Source organism: Haemaphysalis longicornis, unplaced genomic scaffold (assembly GCF_048455015.1).
Source record: "Haemaphysalis longicornis isolate Haplotype H1 unplaced genomic scaffold, Haemaphysalis longicornis Haplotype H1 scaffold_8, whole genome shotgun sequence".
Lineage (NCBI taxonomy): Eukaryota > Metazoa > Arthropoda > Arachnida > Ixodida > Ixodidae > Haemaphysalis > Haemaphysalis longicornis.
Genome location: NW_027526445.1, coordinates 143,674,228 through 143,699,474, shown reverse-complemented (window position 1 = coordinate 143,699,474; position 25,247 = coordinate 143,674,228). Strand labels below are relative to the sequence as shown.

At 47.9% G+C, this 25,247-nt stretch overlaps 1 protein-coding gene across 1 annotated transcript in view; it reads left to right on the top strand.

The window, feature by feature from the left end:
• Nucleotides 1-25,247, top strand: part of LOC144148929 (uncharacterized) — a 38,697-nt gene that overhangs the window by 8,000 nt on the left and 5,450 nt on the right. The window contains exons 2-4 of the mRNA XM_077680459.1: nt 6,766-6,874; nt 9,862-11,725; nt 22,162-22,478. Coding sequence (XP_077536585.1) covers nt 6,820-6,874; nt 9,862-11,725; nt 22,162-22,478 — 2,236 coding nt within the window. The 5' untranslated portion in view covers nt 6,766-6,819. The remainder of the gene's footprint in view (nt 1-6,765; nt 6,875-9,861; nt 11,726-22,161; nt 22,479-25,247) is intronic.

The window sequence follows — 25,247 nt, the reverse complement described above, 5'->3', positions numbered from 1 at the left end:
CAAAGTTGTCACGGCGCACACACAACATTGGTGGCTGCCATGATGGAATGCGTATGTTGCTAGGTGAAAACCCACTACTGCCGCCAACTCTAGTAGGCAAAAAGACAGCGGGCAACGCTGTGAGGGTGGTATCATGTCTGCACCCGGGTGTAGCACGATTTCAATGCACGGGCTGGCCGGGCAGCTTTTCCTCTAGAGTCAGTAGTATTAACTCTATGGGCCCCGCCTTTCGCCATCGAAGCCCACCGACTTCGTTATCGGCAGTCTTCTGTGGTGTCGACTGAGGGTTCACCCACCTCTTGGAGTTGGGTTTGGAGCAGCCGGCCTATGGCGATCATGCCTTGTGTCTGGGCAGCGATCTCGACGGGCCTGTTTTTGTTTCCAGGGTCTGAGTCGACGGGTGATCATGGCCTGGAAGGGCGGGCCAATCTTGCGGCCTTCGAGCGTTCAGCAGTCTTCTTTCTCTTCCCCGTCCTTAGTTGTTTCTGGTGGCGGCAGGGAGCGACGTGGCTTGAAGCCTTGCGGGAACTCTGCGGTTCCCGTGAGGTGGGCTCCTCCTAACACAGCGCATTTAGGCTTGCAAGGGTGTCACACACTGGGTTTGGTGATGCCGCACTTGGGGCACCTGGTCGTTGGGTTCGGGAAGACTTCAGGTCTGTGACCTTGCTGACAGCACTGCGTGCAAGATTCTGCCTCGTGCCGGAGCGGTGTGCAGCCGTACGCGGTGTAGCCGTATGAAATCCAAAACAGAACCTTGTATCTGTCGAACAAGATTTGAGCGGCATCCGTGCTTCCGAGTCGTTTAACCGATAGGATGGGCATGTCTGGGTTGAAGTCTACCACGTTGCCAGTTCTTTCTTACGGACTATCGTCTTCGGGAATTTTGAAAATAATTCCTAGCACCATGTTGGCTGGGCCGAGACGTGTGCAGAGATTTCGTACTGCTTGTTGTTGAGAACAAGCAATTTGATGCTTGCGAAATCGCGGGCTTGCATATCGCCGGGGTACTGATGTAGTTGGAGTTTTGGTGCCCCCGAACTTGGTCTTCTGGACTCAGGAAAGGTCGACCCGACGGAACAATGGGAGAGGCCACCGCTCGGGTCACTCTTAAACTTCTAGTACAATCTATTAGTGTTACTCGTCGTTTTGAATTTTTCAGATTTATCTACCCCTGGCAAGCGACGGCAGCTGCTGAAACCACTTCTAGAAACGGCTCACACCATTTTTTAAAAAAAAGTTATTCCTCGTAACGTTTGCTTTCACAAACACATTTTAACCATTGTAAGAAGTTTTCCTCTACGTTAAAACCTTCTAAAATATCTGAATTTCCGTTTTTGGTTATCATCACCATCAAGCCTAAGATATTTAATGCCTTTGCGTTTCCGCATGTACCACGGCTCGCCCAAATAATGTCATTCGGTATCTTAAGGCGTTAAACACCGTGTACAAGTGGCACGGGTATAAATTATTATACACCATTACTAGCTGAGATGATCGGACGTAACTCTGGCGATGGATACGTCTGCCTTGGCTCCAGTGAGCGGTAATGGAGCGGCAGGTTGAGAACAAAATCAAGACCGACTGCCCTCACCGCGTCAATTGTAAAGTGGGCGTGAAGTTAGCTGTTACAAAACGCTTGCAAAACCACGAAAAAGGAAAACAAAAATGTAGGTCGGAAGAAACGAACTAACCAGCCAAAAAAATTACCAGCGGCCTAGCTCGGCCATGCCAGGATATACGTAGCGTGAGCGAAGGTAAGCCATTGTTTATGAGGGCAATTGATAAGGTGGTACAAACCAAACAACAACAGGAGGATTCGCTAGAAAGTGGGATGAATTTAATATATAACGGCAGAGGCAATAAAGCCAGTATTGATTCATACAGACCCCTCAAAGTAACGTAAGTGGTGTATAGACTCGTAATGCACGCAATAAAATCAGAAATTCAAGCCTGGACAGAAGAAAATAAAATCCTTGGGGAAGTGAAGAACGGATTTAGACAAGACAGGCGATTGAATGATGACTTCTTCGTGATAACACAGTGCATTAAAATTGCGGAAGCGCAGAACAGACCATTAAGGATTACGTCCTTCGACATTAAAGGGGCATTTGACAACGTAAACAGAGAGCTGCTGTGGAGAATGCTGACATTCTGGGGATTAAATGACGAGTTAATACAGTTCCTTATAGCGATCTATAAAGATAATAGAGTGCAGCTGACATGGGAAGGGCAGAAATGCACACAGCAGGCCAACACCCATCGGGGACTGAAACAATAAGGATGCCCTTTGAGCCCACTACTGTTTATGCTTTACATGGCAGGGCTAGAAAAGAAACTAGAAGAAAGTGAATTAGGGTTCAACCCAACGCATATGTTCCAAGGCGAAGCGGCACAACAGCGTATTCTGGGAATGTTATACGCAGACAACATTGTTGTTTTAGCTGATAACCAGACCGATATGCAACGGCTCATAAATATTAGCGGTCAGGAAGCCACCGGCATCGGGTTACATTTTAGCGCAGAAAAATCGGGAATAATGGTTTTCAATGATACTAGCACTGACGCAGTTTCAATCCACCATGCCGAATTACCCAGGGTCAAGGGATATAATTATTTGGGAGTGTGGATAAACGAACGGGATAACTACTTAAGGACTCACGAGGAGCAACTTAAGGGTAAGGGAAAGCGAAACGCAGCAATAATGAAGCATAGAGCTGTGTGGGGGCATAACAAATCTGACGTAGTGAGAGGAATGTGGAAAGGAGTAATGGTTGCGGGTCTCACATTTGTGAATGCCGTACTCTATTTAAAATCAGACGCTCTAGCAGGACTTGAAGTGAACCAAAGAACGGTAGACTATTTGGCCTTAGGATCGCATTGGAAAAACAACTAACGAAGCAGCGCAAAGAGATAGGGGCTGGCTTCGTTTGAAGTTCGAGAAGGGCAGAGTAAAATATGTTTTGAGAGGAGGTTGAGAGCAATGGATCAACTTAGGTGGACAACAAAAGATTTTAGGTACCTATACATGAAAAGTGTGGACACACAATGACTAAGGAAGACTAGAAGGCTAACGATAAAATACGGAAAGAACTGTGGAGAATACAAGACATTCAAGGTAATCAAAAAAGAGGCAAGTCAGATATAAACGAATAAATGGAGAGGAAAAATGGAAGCTAAAACATCGCTAGTGATGTACAGGGCAGAGAATTTAGACATCAGAAAATAAACTTTCACGATAATTCCTGAGGCAGTGTTTTCATTTTTGAGGCTAGAGCAGGTTGCTTCGGAACTAAGATCTTTGTGGGGAAGTACACACAAAATGATGGGGTATGCGTGGTGTGCGGAAAAGAAACAGAAACTATGCGGCATATAGTATTAGAATGCAAGGGTCTCCATCTAAATCCAGAGAGAAATATTTGGCTTCCAGAAGCCCTAGGATTTAAGGGTAGCACAGAAGGAGTTAACATGAAGCCTGTCGAGGCGACGAAAAGATTAGAATGCTGGAGGACGAAAAGCAGAGAGGGGAATATTGCCTAGCACAGCTATCACCTGTAACAAAGAAAAGTATAGTGTGCCTAACAGGTTTTTTTTTGTACTTACCCTAAGAGCAGCGCTAGTATTAAACGAAGAGTGTCAAACATAGGTATATTAGTTTCTCCTTAGTTTTTTTGGTAGGATGACACGTCATCACCCCGCTACAAAGTGGATACCACTATCAATCATCATCAATCCTCATCAAGCACACGGTGTTTGTTTGATGCTCCAAATTGTCCCCCATAGAACGTAAAGGAATGTCTCGACTCTAATGTTAGTGCGTTTTAACAACATATTTGTTAACACCACTGTTGAGAATCGAGTTGAAACCGGGCAGACGACACACACCGGTGTTTTAAATGCAGAGCATTTGTATAACTCACGATGTCACCCGTGCGTCGGCGTCCGCAGCAGCCAGCCTCCCCCTACACTATAAAAAGAAATAACAGTTACCGGCGCCTGGTTTCGATCCCACGACCCTGCGGGCGGAACGCAAGGTACATGGTGCTCTACCCACTGCGCCACAAAGCCGACACAGAATGAAAGGCTACGAACGCGCCTTATATCCTTGACTCATTCAAACTACGTCAAGAAGCTGCTGATACAACGCATTCACTACCTGTGGGCGGAACGCGAGGTACATGGTGCTCTTCCCACTGCGCCACAAAACCGACACAGAATCAAAGGCTAGGAACGCGCCTTATATCCTTGACTCATTCAAACTACGTCGTCAGCGGCGTGCGTTGGCGACTCAGCGGCGTGATAACTGCGTGGTGTACACGTGATAGCACCAACTCCCCAAACACTAAACGTTAACGCAATACACCCACCCCCTATGCGACGCATTTACTCGAGTCCCCCTCGCGGGGAGATGGGCCCATTTTTTTTTCTGCGAGGCGCGGGCGCAGTGGCGCAAGCCGTGTCATGACTGGGTCAAGGAGGCACGGACATGGCCGTTTCTAGTGTTTCCAAAAAAGAAACTGACAGCTAAACTTTTTAGTGAATACCATTCATAGGAGGAGGAGGAAATGTATTTAACTTTGAACACCTGGTAATTCTTTTTGTCAAATTAAAGTTTTTACTCCGTCCCAACAATTCCCTTGAAGCCATCTGGACAGTGTCCTGCTTAGCTTGGTTTGAGTGCAGCAGAGGAGTATATTTTATAAACACATCTTCGGACTGAAGAATAAGCATACTATTAGTTGCCTAATTCCGTGACTAGGAGGAGGCTGAGACGCATGGCACTATGGTGCCCTAGGCGTCGAAGAGAGACTGAGAACAATTAAAGGGGACGTGAAGACAAAATACAACTCCCTCAATTTGAGAGAACTAACCATTTGTAGCTCCCACTGCTGCTCCATTCTATCCTCAAAATGAACTTCCAAGCGAAGAAACAGAGAGGATAATAGAAAAACTTTCGAATTACATGCTACAGTAGAATATCGGTTGGAGTGATGTAACTTGATCTAGCACTAAAAATTGTGATTAATGCGGCAACTCCACATTAGTAATCAGCTGATATGATCGAATGGGACTAGTGGCCCCACCACAGTTGCCACGTTTCATTGAAAACCAACAACTAAAAAACAAAAAGAAGTGGTCCCTTTGGGAATTCGAACGTGCTTCATCCTACAACTGCTATTTAAAAGCGGACCGTCAGCGTCACAACAGCAGCGCACCTGTGCCCAGTGAGGTTTTTTGGCGATGGCTTATCCTGACTTCCTCTAATTGCACAACCATAATTCTGTGACGTAGGGAAATTGCTTGAAAGTGGCGGGGTTGTTGTTACGGCTTCATATTTTGATATCGCCATTATTTTTTGAGAGCTTGCGATGAAATTGGTAGCAGTAATGTCGGGACACAGCAGTCTATTCAATGAACCAACCTTGTATTTTGTCTTCGTGGCTCCTTTAATTACATTTGGTGGGCAAGTCTGGGGAAATTGCGCTCATGAAGTGACGGAACAAAAGACCCCAACAACGAAGTATGCAAAGCTCGGTGAATGTGGAAAGGCAGTTAAGGCAACTATCAGGAAGGTAAAAAGTCATATGGACATAAAGTCACTCAAAAAAATGGAATCGAAAGGGCCATTGGGAAGGCCCGTGTAGCGGAAAAAAAGAACTTGTGCGTAACTTGTAGTGGTAGAACCCTGCTGTTTGAATCTAAAGAAATTTGTTCGAAAAAGGGATCTGCCCATGTAGTGGTACCTGTGTATTCAGCAGAAATAAGACACAACCGGCTTGCTGCAGAGTATTAGAATATTGCCGCGAACCAGGTATTGGGTTTCTTTATTTATGTTTTGCTTTTACCGCCCGGCTGCGCCGGTCTGTGTTATCTGTGTGCCAAGGGAAGCGCGTGTTCCATTCTTTCTTTCTATGCCGCATGTGTTATCTCTTCTGATAGGGAGAGCGTTCCAAACAAACGTGAACAGCCTAGAATAATCTTCTTTGTTCTGGATGTAAATCGACGGTTCGAGAAACACTCGCGCCTAAAGATAAAAGCCTGCAGAGCAGGCGCCGCGGCTTTAATTCGAATCGTGGCGCGCACCTTCGCACGCCACTTTGTTGACTGCTGCTTCGCCGCCTGTATTCTTTGAGTTGTTAGGGGAGCGCAAGGACGCTCCAATAAACTTGTTTTCCTTGAAGACAACTGCGTCGTCTTTGGCTTCGTGACAATGGGACAATGGGAAAGATATACCTGGCTTCCCAATGCCGTAAGGCTCATAAGCAGAGGTAAATCATAGGCATGTAAAGATCGGCATCAGGAGATTACACCACTGGGGAGGAAAAGCACAAAAGGATATTTCGAAAGGGCCATTCATTGCCCACAAAAATATATTGCACCAAGCAGCGCTGAAAATGGGAGCATCCACTGGTGCAGAGCTTGTTTTGCTATGCGCTTCCTAAAGGAAATGCCAACGAGACAAATGTCAAGGTGGCTTGCTGGGCTAGTTGCGAATACTTCTATGAACTATTAGAGGTTGGCTTAAATGAGATCTCTAGGCCAAATTATGGCGTTTCCTGCTCTCCCCAACAAATGAATACTTTGGGTGCCTATGTTCTTTAATTTTCTGTTTTTGCTTTGTTTTCTGCCACACGTTTAAATATTTCACTTGCAAGCATGCTACAGCCTGTTCTTCAGGTTTCATCAGTGTCGTCGTCTTTTTTCTGTAACCTTCATTGCACGTGAGTATTTATCACCTTGTGCCATATCCCCCCCTCTGCTTATCAGCGTACAGATGATCTTCTGGGGAAGGAGGGCTGCCTGATGAGTTGGGATTAGAGCATGGAACAGGTCAACTGGGAGGCCACCTGCAGCATCATGGACCGTGAACCAAGTGGTAAGGTTGCACTGTCAAGGTCTTTGTCTGTTAGGCAGCTGCACAGTCCTGCGCTTTCCTTGGAACGAAAGAAGTTGGGGATCTGTTGTCATGGCAGTTGCCAGTAGGGCTTCCCACTCCTGCCTTTGAGTAGCATTCGATTATTTGCCATTTGAAGGGCACATAACCGAATGGCATGTAACCCAAGGGGATATAACGCACACAACATCCTAAGATGTTTGAAATCTAAATATTTAGACTTGCCAGCCTTGCCCAAAGCGAGTGTCCCACGGAAAAGGAATCTGTCAACCATTACACACATGAAAATTTGAGTTGTGCTTATTTGCAACCGAAAATAAAAAAAGTGCGGCTTAAAGCTTGCTAGTTAAACGGTAATAAGTGACCTATCAATTGCTGTTTTTGTGTGCAACCTTCTACTCTTGAGCCTGTACGCGTGCTACATTTCAAGTTTATTCAGGTCGATAACTCTACCTGTCTATGTGGAAAGCAAGGGCAATCTAGCAGAGATGGAAAGTAGTGTTGAATTTGTTTCATTGGAAAAGCCTTGAAATGAAGAAGTCAGCAATTACAGCCTGCAGAAATATGTGTGTTTTAGGTTTTTGGCACGTTTCACTGGAATTTGATATGGCGAAAATCTTTCAGCAGCAGAGCTGTGTAGCTTTTCCGCCGTCCAGCATTTAATAAAAACTCAGCGTGAGTGCACGTGAGCGTAGGCCTCGTGAGGAGCGCCTGGCGTTGTCCGGGCTTGCGCCATGTGAAGAGCTCGCAAGAAAAATACCAGGAAAACAGTTCGCGTGCTTCCACGCATCAAGTGGGGAGCACAGAAGCAGAGTTAGCGATACAGACGCTGAATTTCTGAACCCGGTTGCCGCAGGTTCTAGCGCGTGCTAACGCGGTCCACTTTGGGAGAGGTGTGAAAGGCTGCGGACAAAATCAACTGGGCCTGCGAGTCATGGAGAACTTCCAGCGGCAAGTTGGGAAATCTATGTGAGGTGCAACAGCCGGGTTTCCGACAAAGGCAGAGGGGCCGCCAGCTGCGATGTTTCTCCAGCCGTGCACCACTAGGGCAAGCTGGCAGAACTGATCTTAGGGCACGAGTGTGCTTGTGGGTTGTAATGGCAACTTCAGGCGCTAGCCGCTGCCACCTTGCAATTTTCACTGCTTTTGTGCCGCATTAAAATTTTTTCTGGTTTTGGTATATTAAATGTGGGCTTTCCTGTGCACTACAAAACTCATCTCGAGAAAAAAATGGCCGCGTATCTGCTCATTTCGTTGCAAATTTCGACGAAAAACGGTAGTCGATTGGCGCCCCTGACAAGTCAATGCCTCCCTTCTTTTTCCGCTCAGCTCTCATGCGGTTCCTCTGCCGTCTCGTTCCTGCCAAGATAACACAATAGAGGTTTACTCAAGTCAATTTAAATTTACCGCGTTCCACTGCTCCAAGCCGGGTGCCTCGATGCCATTGCTGCCGTACGGCATAGACGCGTGTGAATCGAGGCTCCCTACTACAGCGTTTATAGAACCACGCTGCCCTACTCCACGAGAGTTCCAAGCGGAACGTATAACCTATCTAGTGGAACCTTTCGTTTCTATTGCTGTTTGATTGCATATACGCCGCCAGGAGCCACAGTAGCATGGGCAACAGCAGGCTACAGTTTTCGGTAGCTGATGTAGTATTTTATTTGATATCGCAAAAACTAAGCATCCATTAATTTTTCAATAAATGAACACTGTAAATATCCCTTGTGTATTAATTTTCTGTCATATTTGCGCAATGTCTTGTTGTTCAACAATGTTGACAAGTATGAACATTGACACCGCATTAAGAAGTTTAGATTTGGCTGTGGGTATTCAAGACTTGCGCAGAGCGTGCTTCACTTTGGCCGGGTGGCTGAATCGAGTCACAGACAGACAGACAGACAGACAGAGAGAGAGAGAGAGCGAACTTTCTACACTTCAGTAGCCCAAGAAAGACTGTCTTAAAAAAAACTGGTTGGTGGACCCTTTAAGAACAACTATACTTTAGGGGTTTTCTGTACACATTTTATTTTGTTTACATAACCATTTTGTTTCTGCTTTGAAAGTCCTTCTCATCATCGAGAAGGCCGATCATGAAGTTGTGGCTAGATTGCCAGCATAACTTAGTTGCAAGCTAAGCCTTGATGTTTCAGGTAAAGCACAAGAGCGATAGTTCAATCGAATGTTCTAAACGTTCCGAGTAGTTTTTCGTTGGGACAATTGCAGCCTGGAATGTTGTGGGCTGCTCTCCATGTACGAATTGAGAGTGTACAATCAATCAAGGCTTCGTATACACGCGAGATTGTGACCGAATTTCTGACAATTATTGTTTAAAGTGTTTTCACTTAAGAAGGTGCATATGTGTCTTTGACTCACAGCAACACTGAGTGCTACCCTAAGAGGCGACTTTCGGGGCCCTCATTTGATAGTTCCGTGAATACAAAATACCTCTTTGTTCAATTTGTAAGAAATAGGCTTTGGTAACTCACTGAACGCTCCAGGCACGACAGATACATTTTTACTGAAAATCGTAAGAAATGTTAAAATACTTTCAAATTGTATGCTGGTGACGTCAAGGACAGGAGTGACATGATGAGTTGGCGCTAAAACCAGTTAGGAGTGGGTAAACTACAATGTTACCATTTGAATGGTGTGATTTAATGGTGAAACTAATGGTCCCATTACGATTGCCCAACCGGTTCTTTGGTCGTAACCTTAGTTGACGGACACCGATCACTCAAACATGGTTCTGTGATGTCATGAAGATACTGCTAGGAAGCGGCTGGAAGTCGCACCTGGTGCATATTTTTTCATTGGTATCGCTAATATTTGTTCGAAGTTTGCGATAAAATTCGCGTCGTTGCTATAAGAACAAAGCAGTCCTTTTAATCAACCAAACTTGTATTTAGTCTTCATGTCCATTCAGAAAGTATGGGTTATGTCTGCTTCTGTTTCTTATAACTATACAGAATCCGAGGGGTCCACAGAAGACGAGCAAGACGCTAACCCAATTGCATTGTCCACCACGGGGAGCCTAAATGGACAAATTAGAGGTCAAATCCTCAATTTCCGGCTACCGTGCACGGCTACCGAAGACACCCCTTGCCAGATTGTCGACCACCTGTCCGCCTGGAACGAGTTCTTCTGCCTCGCCTCCTGGCAGCTGAAGGAGGTGCCTGGAACCAGCGCGAAGCTCTCCCTGGCATTCTTTCGTGATGCGAATCCGAAATACTGCTCGTCACAACAGAGACATCTGGCTACCCTGCTTGCATGCGAGCTTCTGAAGAGCCACCGTTGTGTGTCCCATGTCGCGTTCGACATGTCTCTTTCCAAGGCACACATTCAGATACTCTCGGATGCCCTCCGAGGAAGTCTATCGATCACGAGCGTGAAGTTGGCGTTTTGGGATTGGACCAATGGGGAAGACCTTGCCATGGCCGCTCTCTCACTGCCACATCTGCGAGAGCTTAAATACTCAGGCTGCGCTCCACAATCGCCGACTTTGGTTGCTCGACTCTCTAGTTTTCTCCAGACCACGACGTCTCTGTGTGCACTGAAGCTTTCCAAAGATTGCCCCAGAAGTTTGTGTTCGGAGGATTTTTTCCAAGGTCTCAAACAAAACTGCTCCTTGAAGGAACTTGTGCTGCCTAGCCACCTCATTGCCCAGGCCACACCCAGAGCGCAGGCAGCATTCACGGAGTGGTTGACGAAGAGTGTCTCCTTGAAGTGTTTTACGGTGGCTTCAACTGGCTGGGAGTATGTGCCGCTTAAGAGCATTCTCGGAGCGATGCTGGCAAACAGGAGCGTTGTCGCCGTGGTCATTGATTCTCCTGAACTCGACCAATCAGATGTCGAGTTCGTATCAAAGATATTTGAGGAAAACAAGGTTTTGCGGAGCTTCAAAATGCTGTGTAATGTTGACCCATTTTCGGCGCCTTCCTTTGTTCAAGGCTTCCTGGATAAGGCTGACAGTGACCGCTGCCTCAAGGCACTGATTGCAAATCACACCCTTGAGGAAGTCGCCTTGCCTATAGACGTCTGGGATGAGGGCCAGTGGAAGCAGTTGTTCGAGGCACTGCCTACCAAAGAGAACCTCAAGAAGGTGACCATCGAAGCGCTTTGCAGAGCCCCTCGTTTCCTTGTGCACAAACTTTGCACTGCCCTCAAAGAAACGGGCGCGGATGACAAAGTGTGCTTCAGCGCCTTCTTCAGTGAGAAAGTGTTTGACGAAAAGAATGCGTGCAAGGCGTTCTCGTCGGTTGTCGTCAGGGCCAGCAAAGACAATAGGACAGCGGTTTTGGGGATGTTAGAAAGCATGCCGTCTATATGCCACATTACGTGCTTAGAGATGTACTTTGACTTCCCAATTTTACTAGATGGAGTAGTGTCTTCGGTTCTCGCCAGTTTTCTCGGAGCGACTCACACGCTCAAGACTCTCGCACTGAGCGCTTCGGTGGACATGTTGCTGTTCGGCTTCCAGGAAAGCTTGATGAACGGCCTCGCTCGTAATAGAAGCCTGAGGGAAGTACGAATTGAAGTAGAAAGAGCCACGACTGACTTTTCCACATTTACCAAGCATCTGGCCGATGCCATCAGCGCAAGCAAGAACATCAGCAGGGTGTACCTCAGCGCAACGGACTCTGCAGAACGTGCATTTTATCGAAAGTTGTCAACAGTCATAGCGGACAACTACACCCTCCTCAGTGTTAGCGCGCCCTATTGCACGTACAGCAAGTTCAAGAAATGCTGGTTCAAGGTGTGGGACACGACAAGGCGCAACTGCGGTTTGCTGACCAATGCTGCCGACTTTGCAAGGGGTGCCCGGCGTGACAGGTACGTACCCTCTCCTCTGAAGAGACTCTCCGGACTTTTAGGGTGAGCTTAAATAAATTTATACTGACTGGTCAGCGCTAAGAGCATGGTCCCGAGCAATCTCACCATGCTGCATTTGAAGTGTTGTTTAAATAGTTTCTATATTCAGCATTTTTGAGGGTTGAAGTCTAGCGCGCACTGTAATGAGCTGGCCCAGGATTGTCATGAGAGTCCGGAGTCAGTGAATAATATGTGCACAAGTAAAGACCTCTATGCATGACGGGCGATAAGGAAAGGCAGACAGATAGCAGAAACATGGTCACGAAACAATGTTAAAGGTAGAAGCATTAAGAGTATCAAAAGACTAACATGGGAACGTTCGCGATAGAGAGAAACGACATGTCTTGCGGAGACCTGTCCAGTCACACCGGGCCTCATCGTTGGGACGCGTGCGGGGTCGCCTAAGAGATTACGGCTCAGCTGGCTCAGTGAACAGCTGCGCCACGTCTGGTTCAGGCACAGGACATCGGGCAGGCCTCGGAGACCGTGCAAATGGGTAATGGCTCGATGGCGTAGCAATAGGGTTCCGCCAGGGTTCCGCCTCCAGATGAACACAAGACCGCACTCTTTCGCCCAGGGCGTCACGAGCTCTTGGCACAAGACACCCTATGAGTTTTCGGGATCAGCGCGAGCAGCTCTCAGAAACAGCAGCTGTTTCGATCCGGGTTTACGCCGATGAGTGATGACAGGGCCGCGCTATCTAGTTCAACGCACCCTAAACGTCCACGGATTAACGTCCCGATTTGTTTCTTTAACGCTGTAGCCGCAGATGCGCGCTCCGACGCCATCTTTTTCATCGTTAATCGGCCCGTCATCACGCGCACGAACCATTTCGCAAGTTTCCAGCTGATTTATGCACATTTTTAACAACAAATACGCGTTACGAAGCGGAGCTACCCTCGCATCATCCTCGCTGGCAATTTGCTCAGGTCAGTATGGTGACAAACTGGCCAGTCTGTAGATCTAAATTCAGCGGGTTTCTACCGTGTTTGATTTGTGCAACTTGCACGTGAACACAAAAGTGGATATTAAAGCGGCCGTGACGACAAAACACAGCTTTGTTAAATTGGGGGAATTGTCTTTAGTAATTCACGTAGCTCCATTCTAGCCACAGAAAAGCTTTTTTTACAGAAAAAATACAAGAAATATCAACAAGTTTCGCGCTACAGTGATTTAATACAGGCAGGAGTGACGACACTATGAGCCAGCCGGTAAAAGTTATGAGTGTGATAACAGCACATTAGCATTGAAGTGATACGATCAAAGGGCAGACTAGAAGCCCTGCTACAATTCGTCAGCGTACGTCGGCGTACTGGCTCGTGGTTACACTTATTTATGAAACTTGTGAGTACTATGATGAGTGAGTATAGACCCAGACAAAAAAGGGGACTACCATGATGAGTTAATACAAGTGCCGTATTTCTCCAATTCCAACAAATCGCATGCGCGTTGGATTTGGGTACGAACCAAAAGAATTTTCCTTCACTTAGGTCACGTAAGTCGGGTGCGCGTTAGGATCGGGGGGCGCGTGGGAATTGAGTAAATACGGTACTCGTGAGAACAGCACCCGCAAGTACTCTACTAACGTCCCAAGCAGCAGAAATTGCCAAGACCATGCATAGCAAATAATCAGTAGTCAATGTGTCCGAGCTTGGCACTACCTCGGCCGCCATTATTGGCTTGTGTTTGGGAAAGGTGACAAGCCAACAACTGGCCAAGCTCTGGGAGGCCAATATTGGACAATGCTTGCCAAAGCATGTCGCCACAATAAGTCCTATACCAGGACGCCATGCTATTTTTATGCACATTTTGTCTTTCTGTCCAATCATTCCTGCTGACGCTATTCTGTGAGTTACCTTGCGGCCTGATTTTTGCTTTATACATGCGACTACGCAGAAAATTATTTAATGCGAGTAATAAAACATATTATTGCACGCATGAACTAATTTTCCGTGCAATGGTATGTGTAAAGCAAAAATCCCGCCGCAAGCAATTTGTAGAATAGGCAACTCACTAATATGACGACGGCATGCATTAAACAAGTTTCAGAACAATATTTCCAATGATTTAAAGTGAATGAATTCTTCAAGTTCTACGCGAGGGCTTCAAAAATATTTGTAAGTCAGGTCAATCAATATTTCACACAAATTTGATTATGACTGGGATTTTTGCATTTGATAAGATTTAATTTCAAGGAGGGTACACCACGTAGCATAATAGAAATGAATTTCAAAAGGCTTAATTCGCTGCCTAAGATGCATCAGCGTGACAATTGCTTGGAGTGTCGATGGACATATTAATAGCAATTGCATAACGGCACTGGGCCCAATAAACGAATTCTCAGGGAATAAATTACGTGACTTCCCTAAAAGAAGCGCAAAACACGCCAGTTTTCTTTTCTTACTCTTTTATTAGACCCATCACACATTTACCACAAGACACATGGATAACAATTGCAAGAATAGAAAAACATTTTCTTCACTAAAAACTTCAACATGAAAGCAAAACACGAAAATAGTCCCAAGCTAGAAATTCTTGGAATTTCCAGCTTGGGACAGACGTTCCCTTTGCTGCATCCGCCCCTTTGCCACGGGAAGCACCCTTACCCGGTAGCGCCGCTAATACGTAAAAAGCATTCACTGCAGTGTTAAACGCAAGATGATTACTAAATACTTTACTACCTAACACCTTCCGTAACACATGCGCGTGTGAAAATATTCAACCTAAGCTTCCAGCTTGCTAACAATCGCTCTTAAATGAGACGTACAGCCGGTAAAACGCTTGTCTATAACAGCGATTTCAACTTCAACCAGCTACATACGAAAACTGCCGAAACATACTCGTTCCAAACATGTCGGAGACAAAAGCGAAGGGCTAAGACTTCAGAATTCCGCAGTAGTTTTATTAAAATCCCGCTCCGGCGGGGCAGGATAGGGCTGAGAGTACGAACGCTGTGTTATAGACAAGCCTTTTACCGGCTGTACTTCAAATACTATCCTTAACGTCTCAGAGTCACGTTTTAGGACACCACCACTTGGTTCGTTCTGGAAAAAAACAGAACTGCATTTCACTGAAAATTTGTTTCACACAGTAGCATAACTTAAGGCTGGCGCCTGAAGTTGTAAAATCACTCCTGCCCCCCTACCCAAGCCTCCGTTGTTTATGCGTGCCGAACTCTTAAAGCTCTACAACAAAATCGGGCGTCGGGACATTGCCCTACTCACTCGCCGAGCCGAATCCTTCACTCCCTCCTATGTGGTTCCAGGTTTCATCGTGGCGCCGTTTCCTGCACTTGCATATTATTTCCTTGCATTGCCTAGTTTTCTTAAAGCATAACTCGCGCTAATCAAGCTCTCTGCCAGCACCCGGTAGACGCGTACGCTGTCGGGGTGCGTCGGCGAGCGAATACGGCACTTTCACGACGCCTGAATTTGTTGCCGAGCTACACGAGTACGGCACGCAATCGCGACGCCCGTCTTGGGGTCGCGAGGCGGACGGTCGCGACGGTGGCTGCCGCTCTCGCGAGCACAATAGCTGCGAGGTGCACTGCAAAGAATTAACAGAGTATCGGGTAGGGGGTGGGAGCGGTTTCACGACGCTTGCGAGGCGCCAGCCGAAGATAGCTAGAATAGGCGTCACACAAATAGAAGCGCAGTATGCGACAGCTTACGTCTTTGCCAGAACCCACAACACCAAGTATCATTCAAACAGTTGAACCGTTATAAACGACATCGCAAGTTCAGGCGGGAACGAGCGCAAGCTCTCACTTACGTTTTCAGCGGCAGTAGACAAACGGCGTTATGCTTCAAACACACGTCACCGACACCAAAACACACGTCACATGCACCTACAAGAGTACAACGGCTTTGGAAATGCTAAACTACAGACACGTACCCGAGACAGCAACACGTCTAAAACCGACGCCATAAAGAAAAAAAAGAGCGGAAGGTTACAAACGTTAGTAGTGCTAGTAGTGCGCCGGCCAGCGTTGCGTTAGCACACACAAATGTCCCATGCTTAAAGAACGCGATAAAATCTCGCACATTATTTCAAATACCCTACTGTCTAGTTCAAATAGACTTTGTTTCGCGATGCAGGGCCGTAACCAGTTTGGTAACCACTGTGACAAGCCCTTAACGGGCTGGGTCACTGTTTCCCATTTGAGTGGGACCACGCAGAGTTAAGAGACGTAGACACGAACGGGTATCCACCGGTAACAGTTACGTTTACTCAATAAGAGTTTAAACGGTGCCGGCTCTCCCTCACCGGTCTTGGTAGCGTTGGCGCTCTACCGGCTCCTGGTCAGGTAGAAGCGTGTCAGGTGGGTGGCTGGATCCGGGCCGTGAAGGCCATCCCGTCGTGCAGCTGCGGGCCCGCTGGTCCGTGTTGGCGGAAGGTGCAGGAACCGGCGTTCTTCCCTGTCTCGTCCTCGGGCCGGAACGCAGGAGCGCGCTATCGGATTTCTCCCACGGCGGCTTCCTCCAGCGTGGTCGCTTGGCGTCGGGTGGAGAAGGGGACCCCTGGGGCTTGTCTGGAGAGACGGGATGGCGCGTTGGGGAACAAAGGAGGTCCGGCCGGTCATTGTTCGCTCCCCGCGCTAACGTGACGCCTCGACCAGCGTTGAGGGTGCTTGAAGGTCGGCTTGGGCTCGTCCCCGCGAAGGGCGGCGTTGTATGCATGTGGAATGGTACGAACGGTGGTACCGGTGGCAACGACCGAACGTCGCACTACTTTGTGCTGCACTGTTGCCTGTTTACCTCCGAACGACATGTCGAAATGTGGCAGGCATGCTTAATTGCCCACATGCTTTCATCGCTTGAATAAAGCTCGGCCTCCGATGCGCTTTCTGTGTGACGCTGCTTCCGGTCACCGTTTGTTTGGTGCCCGATCAAGCTTAACCTTGATGTGGCGATGGGTGGCCGATCGCTCGGAAGCCATGCAATGGCTTCCAATGGAGTTTCCAGTCATTGGTCATTGGCCAATGCTGCTTGTGGTGTACCTTCTCTTCCAAGTAGTACTCACTAGTACTTTACTCGCGGATACTGTACTCGCACGTAGTAGAGTCAAACCCCGCAATAGCGAAATCCAGCGAGTATTAAATTCTTGCGGAAATTAAATATTTTCGGATCCCCGGCAAACCTCCATAGAAGTCCACGTATTTCATATCCTGTGGCAACGAAAGGTATTTAGAAAGTGATCCCATATTAATGAAATTTGCTGCATGTTCGGTGGGCACTTTTTCAACCCACATAAAGGTAACAGTTTCCAAAAGGTGCTCAAATGCATTCTTTTTTCGGACTATAAGTGGGTAAACCTCGACAGCGCACTTTCACGGCTGCCACCATGTCTGTCTTTTTTTTTCAAAAGAGACCGTGCAGCAGGCGTTTGTGGAGGCAGCTTCACAGTGGCACCACCAGAGCGCGGCACATGATGACTTATGGCATGGCTTTGACTTCGGCTACGCTGATACCACTCCAGATACCACTGAACAGGGCGCATGTTCTTGTTTTTTGGCTATCGCCACGTTTGCTTGTACAGTGAATCCCGATAATACGACTTTCAAGGGACGCGTCGTATGACTGGGGTGTCGTACGATCGGGGTGCGGGCAAATTCCGGCCCAGTAGACAGTCTCACGCGACAGGTGGGCTAAGAACTTATTTAAACTACTGCATTTAGCGCGTTCTTGGCGTGATTTGCGAAGCTTTAGCTGAAATCCCAAGTTTTAAAAAGCAACGCCGGTGTTGTGCTCCCTCTCCTCCATGCGTCCGAGCTACCGCCCAGCACCACGCTTTGCGCGAGTGAGATAAGGCCGATCTGATCGAGCAAATTGAAAGAGGGAAAGACGAATGCGAAACTGCCAAGGCCAAGCGAAACGAACGAAGTACAATGCGGAGATGAAAAAAGTAACCTACCCGTACATGGTGGAGACACCCTTTGAACGCTCCCGAGCCATCGCTATTGGGTCAAAGGGCTCAAAACATTGCTGCTTTCGTTTCCCACAGGATCCAGCAACGCGAAATAGATACGATTATTCAAACTTCCTGAGTAAATCGTGGTGCGGCGAAAATTATAGCGCGGGTCTTGCTGCAGTGACTTGCTGAGGCAGCCAGCGATTGACCGAAAATGGCGGTGCCAACGTATGCATTTCTCCACCATAGTGGCAGACGCGTGCGAAATGAGGCACTCTAACAAAAAAGAAGCGGAGTGACAGCGGGGCTTTGAAAAAACTTATAAGCATAGGGCAGAGATATAGGGAGAGAGAGCATCGTGAAAGGAAGAAACTTGGATCGAGCGGGCGGGGAAAGCGGGTGTTCGGTCATCGCCGTGGGGTTGCGTCGTATGTGTTATCACTTTCCTCGACGGCTTGACGGCAGCTTCAAATTCGCGGTCCGCCTGCCGCCTGAACTTCGACTTCTCGCGGTTGGTGCGTTGGAGTACGGCTGCCGCGTGGGGCCGTCGCAGGTCAACTCCCGCTCACGAGTACCCGCTTGCTTGCTTGCGTCTATTCAGCAAGTTGTCTGGCCCGCCTGCGGACCATTGCACGTCAAGTGGTGTCAAACGAGGGTTAAGAATAAAGAAGGTCGCTCTGACGTGACCGTTGTGGTGTAAAATGTGGTAAAACACCGGTTTATCCGCGCCAAGGTCCGTAGTATGAAGCGGACCGCGTGTGCCCGAGCATCATATCATCGGGGTGTTTAATGCATTGTTTCTATGGGGCGTTTCCGGGACCGGGGTTATCCGTCGTAAGAAGCGAGTTGTCGTAAGTCCGGGGGACGTATCAGCGGGGTTCCTTTGCAACAACTTGACTTCTTGAGCCAAAAGCACAAGTTTTTAGCGCTACAAGATACGGCAGCCATTATTGCCCAGGTCAGTGGCCCAAGTGGAGGAAGCGAGGATAGCATCGACGAGTTTGGAATCACCTTTATCTCGCTCTGTTATCTTAAAAAGCCAGGACGCGACTCTTTAATGGCACTTCCACGTGCGCAAAACAAAACAGTGACGCCTGTGGCGTTTCCGGACATTAACAAAGCAGTGGTCACTTGGTTTTGTGAACGCCATGGGAAAAATGTGCAGAGAAAAAAAAAACCGCGTTATTTTCTTAATGCATTTGACATGATTCGGTCGTTTTTAGGTGCGCACAACGACCAGCAATGAACCTCTTTTTGTAGTGTGAGACCGGAGCTTTGAAGTTGGTGTAAGGTAAGGCTAGCAAAGAGAAATAATTGACTTTCGGAAATAAATTTGCAGTTCGCAGGCGATGGCGTTTCCATAATGAAGGCAAGCGCAGGCATGGTGGCTTCACAGCGCTTTTTTTATTCGTGTTTTGGCCACGTGGCTTATGATAGGAGATTTGAAGACGGGAAAGCCGGAAGGCAAAAGAAAGATAAGAAAGTAGAGAGATAGGGGCTGAAAAATCACTGATGGTCACGAAACCGATAGGTTTTCGAGTCAACAGGTATGCATGCAGTCCAGTTGCATGCAGAAATTCCCTCAGTAACCTGTAGTATTTATCTTCCTGCACCAATTGGTTGTAGTCATACTGTTTATCTTACCGAAGACTGACCTTTCTGAGCCCGTCATCCCGAGCTGTCCTTGTTCCCGCGCACGTCCACAAAAGATGCTTGGCATCAGCTTCAGCCGCCGGAGACGGACATATGTGACAAGTTTCTGGATAGTCTTGTGAGTGCCCCCACGTCCAAGTGACTGAAGATGAGGGTGCCACCGCAGCGCTAAACATCCTGAAACTTCTTTCGCCCGGGAAGATTAGGGGGCAGGTACCAGACACGCGGGGGAATTAAGGCACGAGTGTCCCTAAGACGGGAGCGCGGATTACAAGGAAGGGGGCTAGGGAAGGATTCAGGGGGGGGGGGGGGAGAAGAGTGGGAAAGATGGTCCGCTAATTGCTTCAGTATATTCTAATCGTGCCCCTGTACCCAATGTAGACGGATCGTTAGCTGCGATGTTATGTGGAGGCTGGGAATCTACTGGCAGATCACAGGAGTCTTCTTCACTTGCTTCAGATGCTTAACAACACTCGGTGAGTCTGTGTATATGTACACGTCCGTGATGCTATGGCGTGCACGTGCAGCATTGACTGCGCCATGCACAGCCGCTTCATTACATTCGTCATTACACCAAGTTTAGCGCATGAAACCAAGTGGCTGATTCCGAGAACAAATTAGTGGACACACTTGAATATGAGCAAACGTGAGTACAAATTGAGTCGGAGTAAAAGCGAGCACGGATGAGTTAACTGTCTACAAGTACCGGTGAATACATATCTAGTAAGATCACAATTTAGTACGGTTTCCGTACGATTACTAATTATTATGTGATTGAGTAAGACGAGTGATTTCGAATAGACACAAGCTGTTTCGGTTTCTGTCAGTACAACGTGAAGGAAAAATATTGTTTTGAGTTTAAGTGTGTTCTTTCTGTTATGCCGACCTATGTCACGCAGTCATTATTCACGGCAGTGGCTTTGGCCGGCGGCTGCCGATCACACAAATAAGATGCTGTGACGCCGCAAAGACGTTACCGGAAAGTGGCTCAGGAGTCGCCACTGCTTGGGATGTTTTTCATTATTATCTCCATTATTTTTTTGATGTTGCCATCATTGTTAATGGGGCATAATAGTGTTAAATGAACCATGCTTGTACTTTGTCTTTATGGTTCTTTAAGCATGAAATTGGCGAAGAAGCGAAGATTTCAAGGATGAGTGGCATGAAACACTGCAATCCGGTGAAAGGTTGTTGCGGGGGTTGGTGCAGCAGCACTGAAATCTGCTGGGCGCTTGCTGTTCACCCGTACATTGCTGACGAAGAAGGCCGCGGGGCTTCCACTGAAATAACCAAGTAGCGGAATAATTACGTGGGTTACTTGCAGCCACAATCAAGAGCTGGGAAAACTAACTTCAGTATTACCACTTGAGGTTGTTAAGGGTGAAATGTGCTCAGAATTTGAGCCAGCATTCGTAACTTTGTCATAGCCAGTTACCCCTTTCGGTTTTCTCTGTACCATCTTGCGATACCGCTAAAGAGAACCGACTTGCAATGAGGAGTCACAATAGGAGGACAACGCACGGCACTATTAGGAACAGTTAAGTCAGCCGCCAATGGTGCGTTTGTTATTCGACTAAGGGCGGTGTTATTGCTTGGTACCGCGAGTTTACATAAACTGAAAGACTAAATTTTGTGATAAATTGTGCCGGGAATATGCAGGAATGTCTTTTTTTTTCTTTTTCTCCTCTGGCGCAGCACGCGGTTGTGGGTTCTATGCGCAAAAATGCGCTATATGCTGTGCATCTCAAAATAAAAAAAAAAACAGTTTCCACTAGCACATTGTGCTGTCTTGTATTAAGTCGCTTTCGTCATCAGTATCGTGCTCTAACAACTCGCCCTACTCACAACCCTTGCAATAGTTCTTGCTTCTACCCGTGAGGTAAGGCTTAAGGAGGTATGCTTGCGTCGGTGAAACCCAGCTAGCAGATAGTGGCATAGTACAGGCACATGTGTTGCTAGGTCTCATCTGTGAACATGATTTATTTATTCGGATAAGTGCCGAGAACATCAGGTGAAGGTTGGAATAACACGGTTGACAGTGCATACAAATGAAAATGGCGTGCCATAGAGTGGGGTATTGAGCTGCACCCTTTCCGGGTCTCTCGTTCCTGGGCATTTTTTTGTGGTGTCCGTGTGCAGAACAGAGGTGGAAGCGAAGAGCAGGAACCTGGCTTAGTATCTCGAATACTCCCAAAGAGCAAAGAAAAAACAACCCAAGAAAAGAATACACAAGATGCAGCCGCTCTAGAAAGGTTTTACATATATAAACTTGTCGTTTTAAAATTCCTTTCTCTTGTGGTCGGGTGGCTGAATCGAGGGACCGACAGACACAGAGAAAGCAAAGTTTTGGTGCCTAGGTATCCTAAGAAAGTGTTTAAAAAGCAAATACTTTTGGATAGCTGCGTCATGTTTGCGGTTACCGAAATAAGGACTTGTTGCTTACTTGGCTGGGTTTGTGATGTGAATGACACCTTTAACAGAGCTCCACTTTTTCAAGAACCAAGATTTTTGTTTTGTTTTAAAAAAATTCAATGGTGTACAGACATTAAGAAACATCTACGTTATTACTGTATTGCTGTTCGACAAATTTCCTAATCGTCACTACTGTTATTATCAAATCTCATATATTCCCCGGAGTAGACCTGCATGGCGAAACTGAATGCTATTTAGTGCGGTGTCGTGTAATTCAAATGAAATTATATTTGCGGTGCGATAGGGGTACAAATATTTTGAAGCGGCCACCTGAACTGATCAGTGCAACATTTCTGTCTGGTCTTCCACCCTCTATTTTGGCCCTGGCGCACCCTCCCCCCTTTCCCTTGCCCTTGCCATAGACGCTGTGGTCGGGCCCTAGAGCGAATGCAAAGCCACCCGGAGCTAGTGGAAGAGGTGGCCAGGCTGGAGGAGGTGGACCAGGCACGGGCAGCTTCCATGGTCCGGGATGGACTACGGAGCATGGAGGGACTGCATGACTTCATGCGGCTCGCCGGGGTCGTACAGGAACGAGTCTCATGCCACGCGCGCGACGATGGCTGCACGCAACTGGATGCCCTGAACGAGCACTGCTGGAGGGCAGTCAGGTGCTACCTGAAGCTGTTCGATATCAAGGAGTCGTACTCAGTACAGCCAAACCCAGCAATTACGAAATCCCGTGAGTATTAAATTCCTGCGCAAATGAAATATTTTCGGATTCCCGGAAAATATCCACAGAAGCTCATGTATTTCATATCTCCAGGCAACGAAAGGTTTTTGGAAAGTGATCCCGCGTTAACGAAACTTGATGCAAGTCCGGTTGGCATTTTGTCTACCCATTTGATGGTAACAGTTCCTAAAAACGGTTCAAAGGCAGTTTTTTCGGACTAGAAGTGCGTAAACTGCCACAGCCCACTTGCGCGGCTGCCACCACGTTTGCTTTCACTGCAAAGCAGTATATGTCTACCCCCCCCCCCCCTCCCATGTTTTCATTCCGGTGTCATCGATTTACTCGGCGCTGCTCCGGGGCTCCTCCTCACCACCGCTGGCCCCTCTTTCACAACTATTTTCCCCCTCGCATCCACCGATGCCCATTTGGCTAGTTGCACAGTCGGCGGCTAATGGCGGTATGCAGTTATCAGATTATTGCGAAAATAAACAGAAGTACGGATGGACGTAAAAATGCACTGACGATTACTCCACTCTCTAATATGAAACTTGTGCGCAGCGTGAGCTTCATTCTTATCAGTCGCGGCGCATTGCTGCTGCGTCTCAGGAAATGTTCGCGTGATAAGCGAACGTACGGCGGCGTGCGCTACTCTGCTGCTACCTCGCAGTGCACCGCCGCCGGCGGCCAGCATGTTGCCAATCGTGTTGGAACCTCCCGCACAAAGGTCACGTGGTTTCGATTAGCGGAGAATGGAACAGTGTCTGGGGAAAGTGTCAGAGAGAGGACGCTCCTTGGTGGCGACGCATGAAATATGTGTGAGGGAAAGGCAGTCAGAGAGATGACGCCGTAGCCGAACATGTCGTACTCCACTTCCTCCTTCGCTAGACGCTCCCCTCCGTTTTCTTTCTTTCGTCGCTGCTGCATTTGCTCACTAGGGTACGCACACATAAACAGACGCCAATCCCGCGAAGCCCAGGTAACGGCTGCCAAAGGGTTTCCCCCTAAAATGACCGAAACACGCCGTCGCCGTTTCCTCTCAAATTAACTTCGCCAAGTAGCTGCGAATCCCTCCTAGTAGAAAAGAAACTTTCCCAGTTGGAACGCCGGTTCAGCCCATATTTCTTTTTCAGATTGGAAGGCCTTCCAAGCAACATTTTCGCCGCCGTATTTCACGCCTAAGTATGCGCCATCACCGGTTGCGGGTTTATGCGGGCATGGTTTGCGGGTAGAAAAAAGGGGTCGTGCACGCACAGCTAGGCTTCATGCCGCTACCAATGAAATGCCGGTTGTGCTGATATTTGGATGTCGAAATTACATGGCTCAATGCAGTTAGTCGGCTGTCCTCCTCAATCGAGTGGTTCGGGTGTGGGTTGATGGGCTACACAGACGTCTTACACACAGAGAAATATGCATACGAGGGGGAAGGAAAAAATACACCATCTTCCCACAGGGGAACCATGAGTAGGATGCGAAGCAGCATGGGGGTTCACTCAATTTCCCATTTGTGGGTGCCGTTGGTTCGGGGCTGTTGGTTCCATCCGAACTCATCCTACAGCACCGGAGCAGGCGGTGCCTCGGAGCAGATTGAACTCCGCGCAGCGCGCGCACGTGCTTTTATACACCTGGGGAGAGGATAATTGAGGAGAGGCGCGATGCGCAGTGTTATGCAGCTAGAGGAGAGGAGACTGGAAGAGAGGCGCGCATGCGCAGTGGAGTGCGGACGGCGCACGTGGGACATAGCCCCGACCAGGAGATGCTTCGCATCTAAAACGGACAGCTACTTGTTTGTACCCAAGAATAGAGCTCAAGGGCTTCCAGGTTTTCGATCGTCATGGGACGGATGCATGCCGTTCGTTTGGAGGAACAAGAGCAAGAATCGAAGCGCTGACCCCAAAACAAGCGCCAATGGGTGCAGAAACAACGGAAAGGTGCTGGCACCGCCGTTACCGCATCAAGATTAGCACGTGGAGTAGCGACGAATCCCTCCCGGATGAACAGCGAATTTCCCACCTACCCGCCGCGGTGGCTCAGTGGCTAAGGCGTTGCGCTGCTGAGCACAAGGTCGCGGGTTCGATTCCCGGCCGCGGCGGCCGCTTTTCTGATGGAGGCGAAAGCAAAAACACCCGTGTGTACAAGAATTCGGCGCACGTTAAAGATCCCCAGGTGGCCAAAATTAATCCGGAGCCCTCCACTACGGCGCGCCTCATCGCCTGCGTTGCGTCGGCGCGTTAAACCCCTACAATCAATCAATCAATTTCCCGCCTGGAACGCCTGCGTGACCCAATATCACTTCTTCAGGGGCCTTTCAGGGGATATTTTCGACGGCGTCTGTAACTTCTAAGCACGCGCACATGACCGGTTGCCGTGTTATGAGTGCGCAGGTTTGTAGTGGAGAATAGCCGGAGGGAAGAGGGGAGGCGTGCACGCGACGCTATAGGTTTCAAGCCCGTACTGATGGATGTCATCTCCGTTGTGCTGGTGCGAGATTTAAACGCGGACGTTAAATGGCCAAATGGCACTTGTCCGGAGTCCTTAGTAGTAGAGCGAATTGGGTTTCTTTGTTATGCTATGTTCATATTAGGTACGCAAAACCCGTATCGTGATCTATGGACGTAAAAATGCCATGTCATGCTGTTAGGTTGGCTGAGACGTGAAATGACGTCATTATTTAAAATTTTTACGACAGTTCCCGCAACAGTCTGAACCCGACATTAAACAAGCAGTAAGATGCTTACGACGAGAAAGGGGCACAGGCAGTTCTATGTTTATCTGCAAGGA